At 43.2% G+C, this 16,437-nt stretch overlaps 1 protein-coding gene across 10 annotated transcripts in view; it reads right to left on the bottom strand.

Moving 5' to 3' along the window:
• The window catches only part of synrg (synergin, gamma), a 52,094-nt gene extending 36,019 nt beyond the window's left edge, over positions 1-16,075 (bottom strand). For 5 of the 10 annotated variants that reach the window (XM_088616078.1, XM_088616081.1, XM_088616083.1 and 2 more), the window contains exons 1-8: positions 15,969-16,075; positions 8,458-8,498; positions 4,118-4,245; positions 3,765-3,895; positions 3,253-3,358; positions 3,035-3,146; positions 2,105-2,416; positions 683-964 (exon numbers count right to left, since the gene is read on the bottom strand). In XM_088616078.1, coding sequence (XP_088472204.1) covers positions 683-964; positions 2,105-2,416; positions 3,035-3,146; positions 3,253-3,358; positions 3,765-3,895; positions 4,118-4,245; positions 8,458-8,498; positions 15,969-16,003 — 1,147 coding nt within the window. In that variant the 5' untranslated portion in view covers positions 16,004-16,075. The remainder of the gene's footprint in view (positions 1-682; positions 965-2,104; positions 2,417-3,034; positions 3,147-3,252; positions 3,359-3,764; positions 3,896-4,117; positions 4,246-8,457; positions 8,499-15,968) is intronic. The other 5 variants (XM_088616085.1, XM_088616086.1, XM_088616087.1 and 2 more) reach the window with 3 other exon arrangements.
• Positions 16,076-16,437: the final 362 nt, after the last annotated feature.

Genomic DNA, 16,437 nt, shown 5'->3' with positions numbered 1-16,437 from the left:
ATGGTTTCAGCAGTAGCGTTTGTGCCCAGAAACAGGACTATGACCATCACAAGATTATCACAGCTATCAGGAAGAGAAACCTTGGTTTCTACAATGGTGCCTCACACCAGAATTAATGTGTGGCTAATCCCTAGGCAGCCAATACTTTGCCTGAAGATCAATGCAGCCACATACTCTAATAATCCCAACAGAATGAGAAAGAGAATAACAAAACTTCCACCATATTTGATTTTACAGATGAATCTGAGGCCCCCGCATTTCTTCAAATGGGGCACAAAGCTGGAATACCTCAATACCTGTTCATGTGAAAATCCTATTCATATTCCCAGTCATATGCCAAAACAGAATCACAGCACAGATAGGGTTATGCAGAAACAAAGCATCAGTAAGAGGTTATTTCAATTTGCTTGCATTGTTAAAAGAAGGAAGCAATAATACAGAGCCCCGAAAACGTTTTTTTTAACAATGACCTATTGGGGAAAAAGGCAACAAAATTTTCTCTGAAAACAGAAGAATCCTCAATCATCGCTCAGCTGATCGATCATTGATAAAAAAGGAGAGCTCAGAAAAGGGCGGCGCGCGAAAGGAAACCCTGCGACGCGGAGCACTTGTGTTAATACAGAGGACTGTCCCAGAACGTGGCTGTTAATCAAAGAGAGCATTTCACAAAGTCGTGTCTCACCGCTCTCATGCGCCGGCGGAGGGGCGTGGCTTACAGCTACCTTGGGAGCCGGCGGTGGCGGAGAGTGTGGCGGCTGGGAAGGCGTTTCCGTGGCGAAAGCGGAACTCAGGTTGCTGTCGGCGACGCCCCAGTTGCGGGCTCTCGCGCTGGGCTGAAACTGGGCCGAGACCTGAACTCTAGGGCTCATCTCCGCCAAGGGCTGGCGGGACTTAAAGTTAACCTGGGCTCGGCTGTCTGAGGATAAATCGCAGGAGGAAAAGAGCTTTTCTTCCAAGGAAGGGCCTGAAGGGAAGGACACAACTGTTGGACTTACACTGTTAATTAACTAATTTCCCAATTAATCAAGACCTGATCAAAGTAGCAATGCTTCCAACACAGAGAATCTGAAAAACCTCTCCAGGACTCCAGTAAGAACTTCCTTCTTGTTAGAACAGGGAGTTTTGTTGAATATCCTGGCCCCCTACAGCAAGAACAGGTGTACCTGCCATGTATTGTGTTACTGCACAAGGCATTTTTAGTGTTTTTTCTTTTGACAAAAAAGTAACACTAGGAAGTATTACAATTAAACACGTTACAGAAACGCAGTCTTAAACAGTAAAAATACTTTCTTACTCTGGTGAAAAGTGGATGCAGGTCCCTGAACAGAATGGAAAAAAGTTCCACTGAGATCGTAATGGTATAGTTTTGACTCAGGCACTAAAGCGATGTGCTGGGAGTGCAGTGTAAGCCCTGCAGTCCAGACATCACTGGTTCATGACTGCGCTGTACCACAATGTGAGTGTGAGCATGACCTGTGCTACCTGAACTGGGCAGACACCTGAAACCCTGTGATTTGCCAGAAATCTTGTTTGCTGTGTGAGCAATCAGAGAGGGCTGGATCACAAATCCAACTGATGCCAGCTCATCGGAGCACACTTGTGGGACCCAAAGCATGGAAAGTGACAGAAGGCTCCAATCCTGTGGGTTTCAGGGGAGAGGGCGGGATGCAATGTTTGGAATGTTTGGTAATGAGCTCACAAACATCAGGCTGTTATTTAACAACCAGTGAATCCCAACTGAAGGGGTTGCAGAGAGAAAAATAATTAAAACTCCAAACAAGAACACAGAAAATAATAGTTTCATCTCTGGCTTGCATTTTCTTCCTCCCTGCTGCAGATCGCCCTCCTCTTTTGCCTGTGGCACGCAATCATTCATTATTGACGTCTGAAGGCAGGTGTAATACATCAGGCACTTACAATGGAAATGAGCATGAGAGACGCATCTTTCCTCGCCAGGTCATCAAATATACTAATACTTTTCTATGCATAAACCACTCATTGGCTCCCTGCCTCAGCAGAAAACACAATGCACCATGAGGTTTGTATTTGGAGCATTTGGAAGTTTTTTGGAGGGCTGGTAAGTAAAATAATATTCAAGAATTACCTTTGAAAGAAGAAGATTGGGAGCTCGGAGGAGTTACAGTAGAGCGTTGGGTGACTGACGTGACTGGCACAGAGTGAAGGACAGACTGAGGGGGGGGGCTGGAGGTGGGGTGCCCTGCGGCCTGATCCAAGGGTGGGCGCCCCACTCCTGCCCGGAGGGATGGGGACGAGGGGAGGACGAGGGGGAAAGAGGAAGGGAAGGACGCAGAGGGCTCAGCCGGGCCCTGCATAAAGTCACTAAAATCGTCGTCGTCTTCGGGGAAGGCAGAAGGGAGGGAGAGGGAAGAGACAGAAGAGTGGGATGGCGATGATTCTGCAAAAATGAAGAAATCATGATAATGGCACCACACACACATATATACACATACAACTACAATGAGAATGGAAAATAAGTGACAATTAAGTACCTTTCTACTGTCTTAAAAGTGAAGCAAAGTAAAAAGAAAAACCGGCACCCGGTAAACTGATCTGTGAAAGACCTGAAGAGGCAGATCTTGACTACTATGCATTTACCGTGCAAACCACTCCAGCAAGTGTTTAAAAAAAAGCAAAACGGCCGGAATACGAGACAAGAAGAGGGGTAAAATTAATCCAGTCAGCGGAAACCACAGAAAATAAGGAGAGGTGACGTGTGGGAATCACACTTGGCATCCAGAAGAGCAGCCTGGAGATTTGCTGGTGGATAAAATTCCCATTAATAACCTCAAGTTCTATAAATGCCGGCACTTTTAAAATAGGTTTCTGAAGGATCTAGGTGCATACGAGATAAATGCACTCTATCCAATTAATCCCAAGTTTGCAACACCTCATCAGAAGACAGACAGCACTGGGTCGATCGCCAAGACCTACTCCACATTCAGCCATGAAACAGTAAAGGTGAGTTTGTTTATTTCAAGGAGCTGGTGTGTAGAAAACGGATATTGTAAGGTACCTGGCTTCTTGGGGTGCGAGGAAGGCGTGGGGTGCATCTTGGCATCCCGGCTGAAGCCGTCCAGGTTCCCCTTAATGGCTTCCAGTGCATCGTCCCTGCTTTTCTCTCCCATCTGCACAAAAGGACAACAGGCCACGCTGTGGTGATCTCACCGTGACTGCGAGGTGACCGCTGCGAACGGACGGGGTGCCCTGTGGGGCACCTGGCGCGCACCATACCTTGGGCTTGACGCTGCTCAGCAGGCGCAGCTTCTGCTTCTGCTCCTCAAACTGCCTCCGTTTCCTGTCCTCCTCCAGCATCTTCTGCTGCTGCTCCAGGCGCTTCCTGCAGGGAAGTGGGGCGCTTATGCTAGGATGTACCTGACTGCCTTCACAGCAGAGACAGCCAACCCCGACTCATATTAATTAATTAATTTACTGTCTAATGAATATGCAAACACTATCGAGCTGCAACGAGAAAAATCACTGTCCTAGAAAAAGATCAGAGAAGATGAATGTTTGCTTCCTGCACCATACAGAACGTCATACAGAGACGGGAGCATATCACACGCAGAAATTAGAAAAAGATGCATTAAAGATGGACAAAAGATGGACATTTTTATGTTAAGAGCAATCAGTCTCTGCTGCAAGCTACCCAGCCAGTTTGATGCCAATACTAAACTCAGCAGAGGTGATTCTAATGTTTAATTGAAATATGGGGGGGAAAAAGCAGAAGAGAAAGGTTTGCTTACTGGTGCTCTTCTGCGATCTGCTTCTGCATGTCTGCAGTGTACTGGGGTCCCGGCCCTCTCATGCCCATGAACTGCGGCTGCGCCATGAACTGCATCCCGGGCGGCTGCATGGGTCCCATGGCCATGCCACCCTGCCACAACAACCACCACAGCCGTGTTACTGCCACAGCTCCTGCAGGGGTGCACAGCTTCCTCACGAGAGGCCACAGAGCACGGGGAGACTCTGTGGTAGAGCCTATTCTTAATTCAGTGGGAACTCTACACAGCATTTATGTTCAGGACTCCCGGAGACTTCTTCTCTCCACCTGTGCTGGGGACGGTAGGTTAAGGATCACACAGAGAAAAGCACAAACCTGAATGGGCATGGATCCAGGAGGCAACTGTGCCCCGAAGTTCATTCCCATCATGCCCTGCATGTTGGGCTGCATGACTTGTACCATGGGGAACCCCTGTTGCTGCTGAGGCTGCATGGGCACCATACCTGAAACACCAAAAGGATGTTGTTTTAAATGACACCTGACAAATAACACCCAATATCCCACCCCAGAAATTAATTTTAAAACACATTAAAGGTGTTTAATCTGCCAAGTAAAGAGCAGGGTTGGTCCAGCTTGTTCCCTTTGGAGCTACAATCCAGCAACTCTTATAGGTCACCCTTAATTGATCAGTTTATAAGCATTTGGGACAATTTTGTTTTGACATCTTACACTCACGATCTGTTCTGTCAATTAGTTAAGAGATCTGGAAGGAAGATACCAGCCCACCTGTGGGACTCAAGGTGCACAGCTAGACATTTCTGATTTAAAAAATTAATTTTCTTATTGCAATGATCACGCAAATGTCTGACAAGGTCACCTGATCCTACCCCTGTCGTTTGCGGACTCTGAGCATGCACAACACCACTCCCAAGACAACAGATAACTCTGCCTTACTGTAGGACCAGGTCCACTACAAGGGCTAGTTTCAGACGAGGGTCACATCACTTCTGTAACTCACTCAGTGCACTGAACCCAGTTACAAAAACACCTATACAAATCGCAGATTTAAAAGCACCCTATTAGACATGCTGGACTATGGCTCCCTTGTATAATTGACAAAAGAAGAACAATGTTTTCATTTCATTCTGATGTGTTGTGAATCTATCCTCTTTTTTTGCAATCAATCTTCCAATTAGATCAAACTCCAAAATAAAGTTGCAGTTTTAAGGAAAGAAGGCCTTGTGCACGCCACTCTGAAAACTCAGTCTAGGAGATGCTGTGACTGTTCCATAAGGCTCAGATTACAATATTTAACTGAGGGAGGAAAAAAAGGCAGCAAAAGCAAAATGCACAGCCTGCTCGAAGATCCCTTGATTCCCTCTAATTATCTCAGCACTAACAAGACAAGAGCATCAGTGCAGCACAGGGTTTTAATTAGTGCCTAAAAATTCAGCTCTGTAAATGGCTGTAAGAGGTGGCTTGTACAATGAGTGAGCATGTTCCCTTTCCTTTACTCTAAACTGACTTTCTGCAATCCCACGGTCGGACAGTCTCAGGTGGAAAACAGCAAGTGCTTTCAGGGCCCATGGACTTTATTTCTCCAATGTCGGTTCTCGTATTTCACATGCCTTTTCACGTCATCAACACCTCTGCTCATGTTTCCATCCAGGGAGCCACAATCATGGTCCTGGAGGGCTGATGTGACTACAGGATTTCAGCCCAAGCGAGCTTGTAACGACATGAGTCAGCTCTATACTGGCTTCAAATATCGCCATATCAACCTGCAATTCACAATTAGCATCCCACTGAAGCTAAGCAGGTGTGAGCCTGGTCAGTACCAGGATAGGAGACCTCCTGGGAAAAAACTAAGGTTGCTGCTGGAAGAGGTGTTAGTGGGGCCAGCAGGGGGCGCTCACCCTGCGGCCTGTGTGGGTCCTAATGCCCCAGTATAGTGACGGGGACACTATACTGTAAAAAGACGCCGTCCTTCGGATGAGACGTAACACCGAGGTCCTGACTCTCTATGGTCATTAAAAATCCCAGGGCGTTTCTCGAAAAGAGTAAGGGTGTCCTGGCCACATTTCCCCACGGACTTTACCAGTCATGGCCTCCTAATAATCCCCATCTCTGAACTGGCTACATCTCTCTGTTCTCCTCCCCACTGAGAGCTGGTGTGTGGCGAGTGTACTGGCGCACTCTGGCTGGGGGATACATGCAGAAACTACATGGAAGTGCATTTAAAACCGAGAACAGGAGAAACGGTTTACCCAAAGGACTGGAAACGGAAGAGCGCGGAGCAAGCTATCCAGCCGTGTTGTTGAAGCCGATGCCTTGGCTAATTTCAGGAAATGGCTGGATAAGATCTTTAGCTCAGTCGGCTACTACCCAGCTAGATGGGCCCAAAGGTTTTGTCTCCTTTTCTAATGGGGCTGCTCCCCTGACAGATTGTGATTTAATCTGAGAGGCTCCTGTGTGAACAAGTGCAACATCCTCAGCCTCTGATTGCAGGAACAGGTGGTTTAAAAGGGAAAGAAATGGCACAAAAAATAAGCACAATTGTCTCAGTACTGCACGGCAAATCTTTAGGAAAGTTAAAGTACATATTTAATGTAAATATTTTGGTGCTGCTGGTTTTCTGTGGTAACCAGCATAAAAAAGCTTTGACTAGCTTGTTAAGAATGGCATATTCTTCCTAATTCGCAGTTAACGCTCCTGATTGATGTTAGAGCTGTTCACTTGGTCTGATCCATGGCAAGAAATGAGAACAGCTGGTCATTAAACACCAATATTCATCAAAGAAAATCCTGAACTTCCACATTGATTGCTTTGGAGTTAAGGGCAACATTAAAATATGAATGTGTCACTCTAATAATTGAGATGAATTGTTGTGTACCTTATCATTTTATGTAGATTTATTGCACCGCTGTTTAAAAACGACATGGAGGTATTGTTTATAGTCTTGATCAGGCAGCAGGTTAATTGCCTTAAATCTCCCCCTTCTCTTTAGATTAAAATAAAAGCTAGCTTAATTAAAACTTAAATGAGGTAAGAGCATGGAGCTGGGTCAGTATGTAAACTGCAGAGGTATAAGCAGAGGTTAATTCCACATTGAAAAAAGCAGAGAAAAATAGTCTCAGTTTTTCTGCTGTGGAGCTCTCTTCATCGAATTAAGCTTAATAAATAATTATTAAAGACAAAATCTAGAGCAACATCACAGAAAATTCTTCATGTTACATATTGTGATGTTCACAATAAATTCTCTAAATCAACAGATTCAGAGTATTTCCAAGACAATAAATCTCCAACTGTTGGAGCTGGAGTCCGACTCCGTCTGGACAGCTCCTGGAGCTACGCGCAGGGGAAAGTAATTTCCCTTGGAATAACTGCTTATCCCTTCAGTAAGCACACACATTCGAGATACGGCTCTGCGAGAGACGTCACATGGCGCTCGCTGGTTCAGAGGCCTATTCAGGAAGAAGAATGTTCACTCAATTTCTTTTGAAAGGTTGGACTGGCACTACAAGGCCCAAGATGATTACTAGGATAAAGTTAAGATTAATTACGATGATAAGGTCTGGATGGAGGTGTACAGCACCAGAACAATCTGGAGAAGGTTAGGTCGTTCTGGGTAATGCTGAAGTGCCACCACCTGCCTATTAAAACAGGTAATGGCACACATTCCTACTTCCTTTCATGCACATTCACAACACTCCCTCCTCAGTAAATAAATTAACCTTTTACTTTCACAGGGTAATTCACAATCTTCATGGTATCCTGGGCAGCACGGTGGCACAGTTGTTAGCATTGCTGCTGTGCAGCACTCAGGCTCTGGGTTCAATTCCAGACCTGGGGTGCTATCTGCTATAGGGGTATGTGCTCCCAATGTCCCCCTGGATTTGCTCAGTGTGCTAGTTTTCTCCCACAGTCCTAGGGCTTACTGGAAGGATAATTGGCTTCTGGGACAACAGATCCTAGTGGGAGTATGTGCATGCCTGTGGCTGTCTGCCCTGTGATGGACTGGTGTCCCGTCCAGGGGGTATCCTGCCTTGCTCCCGTTGCTTGCTGGGATAGGCCCTGGCTCCCCTGCAGCTGGACGAAGTGGTCAGAAAATAGATGGATGCATCATGGCATCCTAGCAGTAAAATGTCCTTCGGTGGTCTAAAACTGTAGTATAAACCAGAGATAATTCACACAGGTGAAAATGATTTTTTTTTTTTTTTATCGTGAGCGAACTGTAGTTAAAGCATCCTCTCGGCACCAACGCAAAGACCCGTCCTGCCCGGTTCATGCGGTCGGCGTGCCTTCACAGCTCCTGCAAACCGCCATCAGAATAACTCCGGCTGCCAGTCTGCACAGAGCTCTCCCTCAGGAGAAGCCTGCCTTCATGCATCAATGGCACTTTATTCCTGCAAGCCTCTAACAAGAGCATGAGCTCAGATATGCAGTGACGGCGCACAATAATGTGCCTACAGGAAGAATCCACAGCCTAACCAAAATAAACAGATAAACTGAAAAAACAACAACTCTGAAAGCAAAGTTTTGAATGCTTGAATGCCTCTTTACCATGTAAACCCTATTTGGTTTAATAGGCACGGCTGAGACCCCAGGCTTTGTTACTACTGCTACCTATATAAAAAAAAGAAATGGCATGAAATTTGGCAATGCTGCTAATTTATGTCACTGCTAAACTGTTGCTACCAGGAATGTAAACTCACCTTGCTGAGGCCCGAGTCCTCCACCGACAGGATACATGAAGCTGGAAAACACAAGGAAACAAAACATTAGCATAATTACTCCCAGAGGTGCCACACACCGTTTTATTAACGAACACCTTTCCCTGCCAGCGTCGGGGGCCACACAGCAGCAAGCCCCACGATCAATACCCCGAGACTCACACGAGTCCCCCCGCTTGCTCTTCCACTGCCAATAAATAAATGATGCAGTGTGCCAAGTGTTCACATAGGAAGGAGCGTCCTTCCTGAATTTAAACAGGAAAACCATGAAAAAACTAAGATTCACTCTCTAAGAAATATTCAGGGTTACTCACCGGAGCCAGCTAAAGAATAGGCTGGTGTGATAAATGAAGAAAAAAATAACTGTATGCACTGAAAATGACAAATACACTAACCCCACACAGCCCCAAACATTTAAAACATTCGCTTTGCATTACATCTGCTTCTCTGCATAAATGAAATTGTGTTTTCCCTAGCGTTTCTCCTTCAGTACTCAGTTTTTAAGGGAGGGCGATATTGCACTCGGAGCAAGCATCTGATATGCTGCAGCAACAGCATTTTCTCACTAAAATTTTGATCATTTATTGATCAAATACACATGACAAATTAAATTCCAATCAAATTCAACATACTGCCAGGGGCCCACTACTGTATCATAGCCAAAGAACCGCCTGAAAAAATACCAAGAACAGCAAAAGTCTTCCTATCTTGGAATCCACATTATGACTGCTCCATTTTATTTTATACTGTTTTGCTTTGGTCAAACTAGTCTCCCTGAGGAAAGGGCTGCTGCTTGGGTAGAACGAGAGACTGAGAGCTGTGAGAAAAAAGATCTGCAGATCAGAGAGGCAGGAGAGCTCCTCTTGGTCTTCTGCATTGGCCTGGCCCCCTCCATTCAAACAGCATTAATCATCCAGGCATCTGTAGCGCCAGTGACTCAGCACTGCTCTTCTGCCTGAAGCCTGGCTGACACACAGCGTCCTCATGGCTTGGGACACAGCTGATGCAGGGACAAGCAATGACTGAGCAGTTGCAAGGGAGGGCTCTCAGAGGGTTCAGAAAACCTCCCAATCTCTTTTATGTGACCAAATGATTTAGGTGCAGCGAAGGAAGCAGTGTACAGAAAGCTCCAGGGTTAAAAGCAAAAAACTGCAGACTTTGAAAACCTGGTTAATACGGCATATGATATATTTAAAAAAACAAAAGTAAGATAGCAGGTCATCAGATTTGAACATTTAAACACTCAAGGTTGGCCCATTTTCAGCCTACACAACGGAAAAGACGTTTAGACACAAGGAAGCACACAGGCTGCTGTACATACAAAAATGTCCCTGTAGTGAGTATGATCTCAGAGGATCAAGCTTAGTGCAATGCCTGCTCATAAAATAATGGCGATATAGCCCGTCTACATTGTATGGGTGACAGGGCCTACTCCTGTTATGCCCCCAAGCTCTGGAACTCTCTCCCCAAGGATATCAGAGAGTCACCTTCTCTAAACTCCTTCAAATCCAGACTCAAAACCTTCTTCTTTAGAAGAGCCTTTACTGAACTGGTTCCATTCTTTACCCCTCTGCTTCTACTTTACTTAGTACCACCATCCACGGTCTCCTCTGTGTATTGTAATTGTGTTTTATCTTGTGTATTCTTTTTTTTAATGGTGTTGTCATTCTGGAAAGCGCTTTGAGAAGCCACCTTTAAAGGCACTATATAAAATAAAGTTTATTATTATAATATAGTGAAGGACACTAGGAAAGAGATTTGGATATGGGCAACCCAGAAAAACAAATCATAAAACCACCTTGTCTCTAGCAAGAGCTTTAAACCGAAATCTCCACTAAGACTCCAAAACCCTTCCATATAATACTGCATCTGTCAAAATGCTGTATGAGGAATAAACAACTGAAACTTCCCTCACAGTGAAGCCAGCCTGTGATTACATTGAACCAAACTCACAAGACAACAAAAGCATACACAAAATATTTCCTGGCCTCAAGGAGGAATTAAGCCTAATCTGTTAATGGCTCTACTGCCTGTGCCTTTGGGAATGAGCCGAGCTCTTTCGGTCTCTGACCCTTATTTTAACTGTCCCCCAATGGCCAAGTAAAAATAACGCAACAGTTTCAGAAGCAAATCTCTTAGCACAATGTAACATAATAGTCTTTTTTGTCCTTGGACTTGGAGCCGTCCCAGCTCAGTGCTTTGCCGTGAATGTTATGGTTTTTAATGCTTATGGGGTTTATAACTGTAGCATTAGCTGGGACTCACAGATTGTAAACAACACCCCTAGCAAACACCTCTGCACATACAGTGATCCAGCTACAAAATCCAAAAATGCATACAGATAAGAGGCTGTATCTCACACAGAAATAAAAATGCATATATCCAAGTCTAAAAATTAAACCTGACTTTTCTGTGTAATATTAAAAACACTTCTCTCATAACAGTATAAGAATTTATTTTCTATGTTAACTGAAGCCTCATTGGAGTACAGCTCCTCTCTGTTTTTTACTACTCGCTGTCTTAGAAAGGCTGGAAGCATGGTTAAGGATACCAGTCACGCTGATTTTTCACTTTTCTCCCCCCTTCCCTCTGGTAAGGAGCATAAAGGAACAAACTTCCAGAATCAGAGAGAGTTTCTTCAGATTACTGAACTCTACCCCTACCACTGGCTCACACTGATGGGGTTTTTTACGTTGTATGTTATTTAATTTGTTGTTGCTGCTGCTGCTCTGTGTTTATGTTTTTGGTGATTCCTTTAATGTCTTTATATTGAAGCATATGAAAATATGAAAAGCATTTCATTGCACTTGTGCACATGACAAATAAACTGAACTGTCTCAGTCCTAGTCAAAGCACTAGGGCTGTGTCTTGATCAGGATGTTTAAAGGCACTCCACAGTACCTTAATTAAAAAGCAGTTTAATTCCAGCTAGCCTATGTTCTGTCTAAACCAAACTGCATCTCTTGTAATGAAAGCTCCTTTCTGAAAAAAAGATGAGCAAAGACACATGCATCCTATTAAAAAAACACAACACACAAAGCCCTGAGCATTAAACATTCACAGGGTTCTGCCATCTCTTTCGAGAAGAGCTTCAATTATTGATGATGCCTGTAAAAGAATCACCTTCAGTGGAAATGTTATGTGCACATCACAGATTGAAAGACCCTTAGGTGCTGTAAAACCTGTGGGTAGCATATTATGCACAGAGCAAGATCTGATGTTGGAAAAGTTTTTGAATGTCATACTAAAGTGTGATGTGATTTAACAAACACTTAAGGATGCAAAGATACTCTCAGTTTTAAATGTGGGATGCAGGTAAACTATGCAACATTAACAAGTTGCTTAAGCAGTTGAAAATCAGTTTTTAAAGCTAGGGTTCCAATGCATCAAAGAACTGTTCCTCCTAAGTCTATGCTCGAACATACTGTACAACACAATGTTTTAACAGTTTTTACTTTGCTCAAGTCCAACCAAAACTGAGAAATGTTACAGGTGGCTGAAAAACCACCAGGTAACTTGACCATTTCTGGCATAAAACATCACAACTGTCAGACACCATGCCACATTTTTTACATGATACTAACCCAGTCTTATATATATATAGACTGAGATCTATTCCTTTCAAAGTCAGTTAATAAATGCATTACACTGTCGGCAAAGACCCTATAAAAACATCAGAGCTGCATTCTCAACTTCAGACTCCCAGTGCAAGACTATCAACAGCAGCACAGCATATGAGCCTCAAACTCCTGTTGACAGCTCATGGCTTATTTAAAAACAAGCTAAAAACATGCAGGCCAAAATTTTTGACAGTATTCCTAGCACATCCTCATCCTGCGGAGAATACATTCGGCAAACAAGCCCCAGAGGGAAAGCAATGTGCATGTCCTGTGGTTTGACAGGAAAATAACTCCTTCTTATATAAGCCAGTAGCCGCTACAGTATATCCATATACAGTATGCAGTTTACTCTATAAGTCTAAATCAATTTACATAATACAGATCTCCAGATTATAATCCATACCAAACAACACCTAAAATGGATCTATAAAACTGAAGTGTTTATCGGCTACTCCATCTAACGTATTAGGTTAGGCACCTAAAACGCTCAAATTCAACCTGAGGTTAAATAGAAAAAAACAATTTCTCCAGGAATGGACACCCTCCATGCGTGTATTATTATGCACTGTGTTTTTAATACAGAAAACTGTGTTTAAATCATTGACTTTACAGTGGGATAAAAATTGTTCGATATGTCCAGATAGACACGAGGTGCTGAATGATCAAGTAGGCTCACGCACAGTAGAGCCCGCTGCTCTTAGTAAGGAATGAATCCCACAACGATAACCCTTTCATATCAACATTTGGAAGAACATAAACAACTGTTAAACTGGATCATACATATCCAGTGTTTTACAGCTTCTACCAGTAAAATACAGACTTTACAAGCTCAAGTACATTCTGCTTAAAACTCCAGTCATTCACTGCCACAGTTTAACATTGCAGCAGCAGTAAATGTGGATGTGTAATTGGAATGATTCACATCCAAACCTACAGCAGGCTGAAAAAAGCACAAGCTCAAACTGACCATTATATCAGTCACACTACATCAGCAATAGCAGGAGTTCACAACGTTTTATGACGCAGAATAACGATGAAAGGCAAGACATCTAGTTGTGCAAGATGCAGAAGATCCATATAGTATCCCTCAGACTAGTCTCTACAAGTAGTCAACGTAGAAAGCACTGCTTGAATTCTAACAAGGGCTAATTCTCCTCGTCATTTGACACTTATTGTACTAAGACACAAACAGCTACTTATGAGACAAATGGCTATAAGATGAGATGAGCATACAACGCTTTCTGTAACAGTTGCCTTATTCTGAAATTAATTGGAGAGATTCAATAGAAGGGCTTTTAAGATGCACCGGGAATAACCTAAATTTAATTCCTCAAATTTGCATCTTCAGACTTTTAGGACACGTAGTAAAACACCAGGACTGGCAACTGTTCTGCAAGTGCTTGTTGTTTGGCTTCAGCAGTGGCCTTGCTCTACAGGTGGCCTGTGCACATCGGCCTCTACAGCAGCACACTGCAGACTCCCTGGGAAGGCGGAGCGTCGATCGCTCCATTACGAAGCCGCTCGGCCGTTTCCAGGATTCCTGCAGAGGGCAAACATCGTGAAAGGCACATTCTTTGACTGTGGGGGGGGTGCCAAGTTTGGATGACAGAGCAGATTAACTTAAAGCACGGCACGCAGAACATCCTAGAAAATATCGCAAACTGACCTTGCGCTACAGTATTGAAATTACCAGCTCGGGAGACCATCATCTGCTAGGCATGCATTATTTAAACTTGCTCAGCAGGGCCAATACATAGCTGATGAAAAAATCATGAACGCTTCTGTGCTCTGACTACAGTATGAACTAGACCCACACATCATAATATTTGAAACGATTAACAACTGAGGTATCTGATGGGATAAAATTCTTTATTTGCTACAGAGGAAATCCTGTGCTTTTCAGATGTTGCAAAGCAGTTTGATGTTTTTTTCCTCCATTTTTAGTTTAGAACTCTTATTTGATCACTTATTTTAAATGTAATCTGTACTATGTACTAAGTACTTTATGTTTCCAAGCAAGAGTGAAGTCTCAGAACAGCAGGCATATCATGGCCTGTAATGCTAACACAACAACAACGGCAGCTTTCACCATTTATCAAGGAGGGCTGTCAGAGTGCCTGTCTCTGCATTTACTATCTATTTGCCTTCTTCTCTGCAGGTAAACTGCTATTCTTCCTGGGAAATATAAACTGCCTCCAGTCTCATTGAGGCCACTCAAAAACTCTTATTCATAGTGTTCAATAAACAACATGAAGGCAGAGATCAAGATGATTTTTTCACAAGCCGCACTTGAAATCCATTCATGCATTGTTTCACATAAATATACCGTAGACACATCTGCACCACCTGTCACCACAGGCCTATCTGTGCATTTAAAAAAAATACAAAATTCTGTATTGCAATTTTGGCTAAATACAATATCCTTTATTGTTTCTGGAAACAAGGGATATAAACAGGATATACTTATCTACTGCCAACTATTTCCTAACTAAACAGTATTTTTATGGGACTGTATAACAAATACAGCGACCATAACTGTGCAGGAATGTGTTAAATGTAATATTAGGTAAATGTAATAACCTTTATCGCTGAATAAAACAAGCAGAAATAATTTTGACAAGTTTCTTTCTGGCCTGTTTTGCTCCATAATGTTTTCATATACCACCTCCTATACATCTGTCAGTGGTGGCCCCTTAACTGTGCATTTCCACATGAAAACTGAAGGCATAAAGGACGGATTTCTAAGAAGACAATCGAGGCGTTGCCACATCTAGCTGAGCAAAAATGCCTCCCAAGAGCTGTATCAAGAGCTGTCTAAATCAGTTTCATACACCAGAAACAAACAAGTTCAACAGCTGTTACAGGTCATCCAGATTAATATTAGAGATAGACTTATCAATTCAATTCAAGGTGCTTTATTAGCATGGCCGATAGGTACAATAAGTGTTGCCAAAGCAAATAAAAATTACAAAAAAATAAAAGTAAAATAAAATCTACAGACATTTACAATAGAGGCATATCATAAAATATTTACATATACTGTAAACATCCATCTCTTCTATCTCTCACAGAGAGCTGAAGCCTCCTAAAAACAAAAGCAAAGGTTCAATGAATATTCGGAAGTAATACGGCTACGTAACTTCTGTACCATTTTTAGTGCATCTTATCGTGTCGCCCAATCACGGGGTGCGTGATCTACTGAGAATGCCTGAGACTGATGACCTCATCTGCAGTACCTGCCACCAAGCAAATACGTCCATTACAGAAAAACAATCACATACACGGTGAAATAACTCCTGATAGTCTGTGCCGACTGAAGAGGGAGAAGTGACAACGGACTACAAATACCATGCACATCACTGTGCCATCTCCCCGCACTGTTTACACGAAATTACAAAAACACGCATGAGACAAACAAACCACACATCCATTTCATACGAGTCGAAAACGACCGAGTGTTTATTTCAGTCGCCAAACAGAGTGACTTATGTATATACCCAGGTATTTCTAATAAACCGTATTTAAATTCAGAGCCAGCTGCTGACACCAAATTAACGAAACTCTCATACAACGTAACAGTTGGGCTAAAGCATTCCACTTACGTTTTACCTCACATTCAAACAAAAAGAAATAAGCCGAAAACATTCCGGAATTCGAGTTAAAACTACATTTTTACACTTTAATAATTAATTCAGCCAGCTCATTCAGTCCTGCGTTTCACTAGCGTTACAACACCAGGCGACGGGCGACAACAGACCACGCCCTGCTCTCGCTTTCAAATAAGACAAACCCGGACACTTTCAGAAACCAAAAACGTTTCTACCGGAGACATACAACGCAGAGAAGTAGATAATTTACTGGGAAAAGCCGTACCTGCCGCCACCCCCTGCTCCCGGCCGCAGCGCCATCTTAAAAACACAGAGCTAGGAGGCGTCAGCTGAGAACACACGGACAAGCACTTCCGGGTCACCTGCTGTCGAACTCAGGTGCTTTAAATGGGTTGACGCTCGTTGTTCTGATCGCTGCAGAGCCACAGGCCATATTTTCATACTAAATTTTAAAATAAAATTTGTTAGATGTCCACAGCTAACAATATACTCTTTACACATCCGAGGCTAGTAAACCATTCAATCTTATTCTCTTCGAGTAACAGGTGCCGAGTCACGATTACAGTGCTATCAAAATGAGATCATGTTTATTTCAAGTGCTATTGACGGATCTCTTCAAGTTCCTTTTTTATTTCAGCAGCATCAGCCGTTCAAAAGGCGAATTTTACCCATCTTTGCATTTTCCGGTTTTGAAATGAACACCTCTTCAGGAACACTAGCAACTCTTGTAATAC

The sequence above is a fragment of the Lepisosteus platostomus genome, chromosome 22 (genome assembly GCF_059453375.1).
Source record: "Lepisosteus platostomus isolate fLepPlt1 chromosome 22, fLepPlt1.hap1, whole genome shotgun sequence".
Taxonomy (NCBI): domain Eukaryota; kingdom Metazoa; phylum Chordata; class Actinopteri; order Semionotiformes; family Lepisosteidae; genus Lepisosteus; species Lepisosteus platostomus.
The sequence above is the reverse complement of the archived record's forward strand: the minus strand, read 5'-3'. Positions and strand labels throughout refer to the sequence as shown.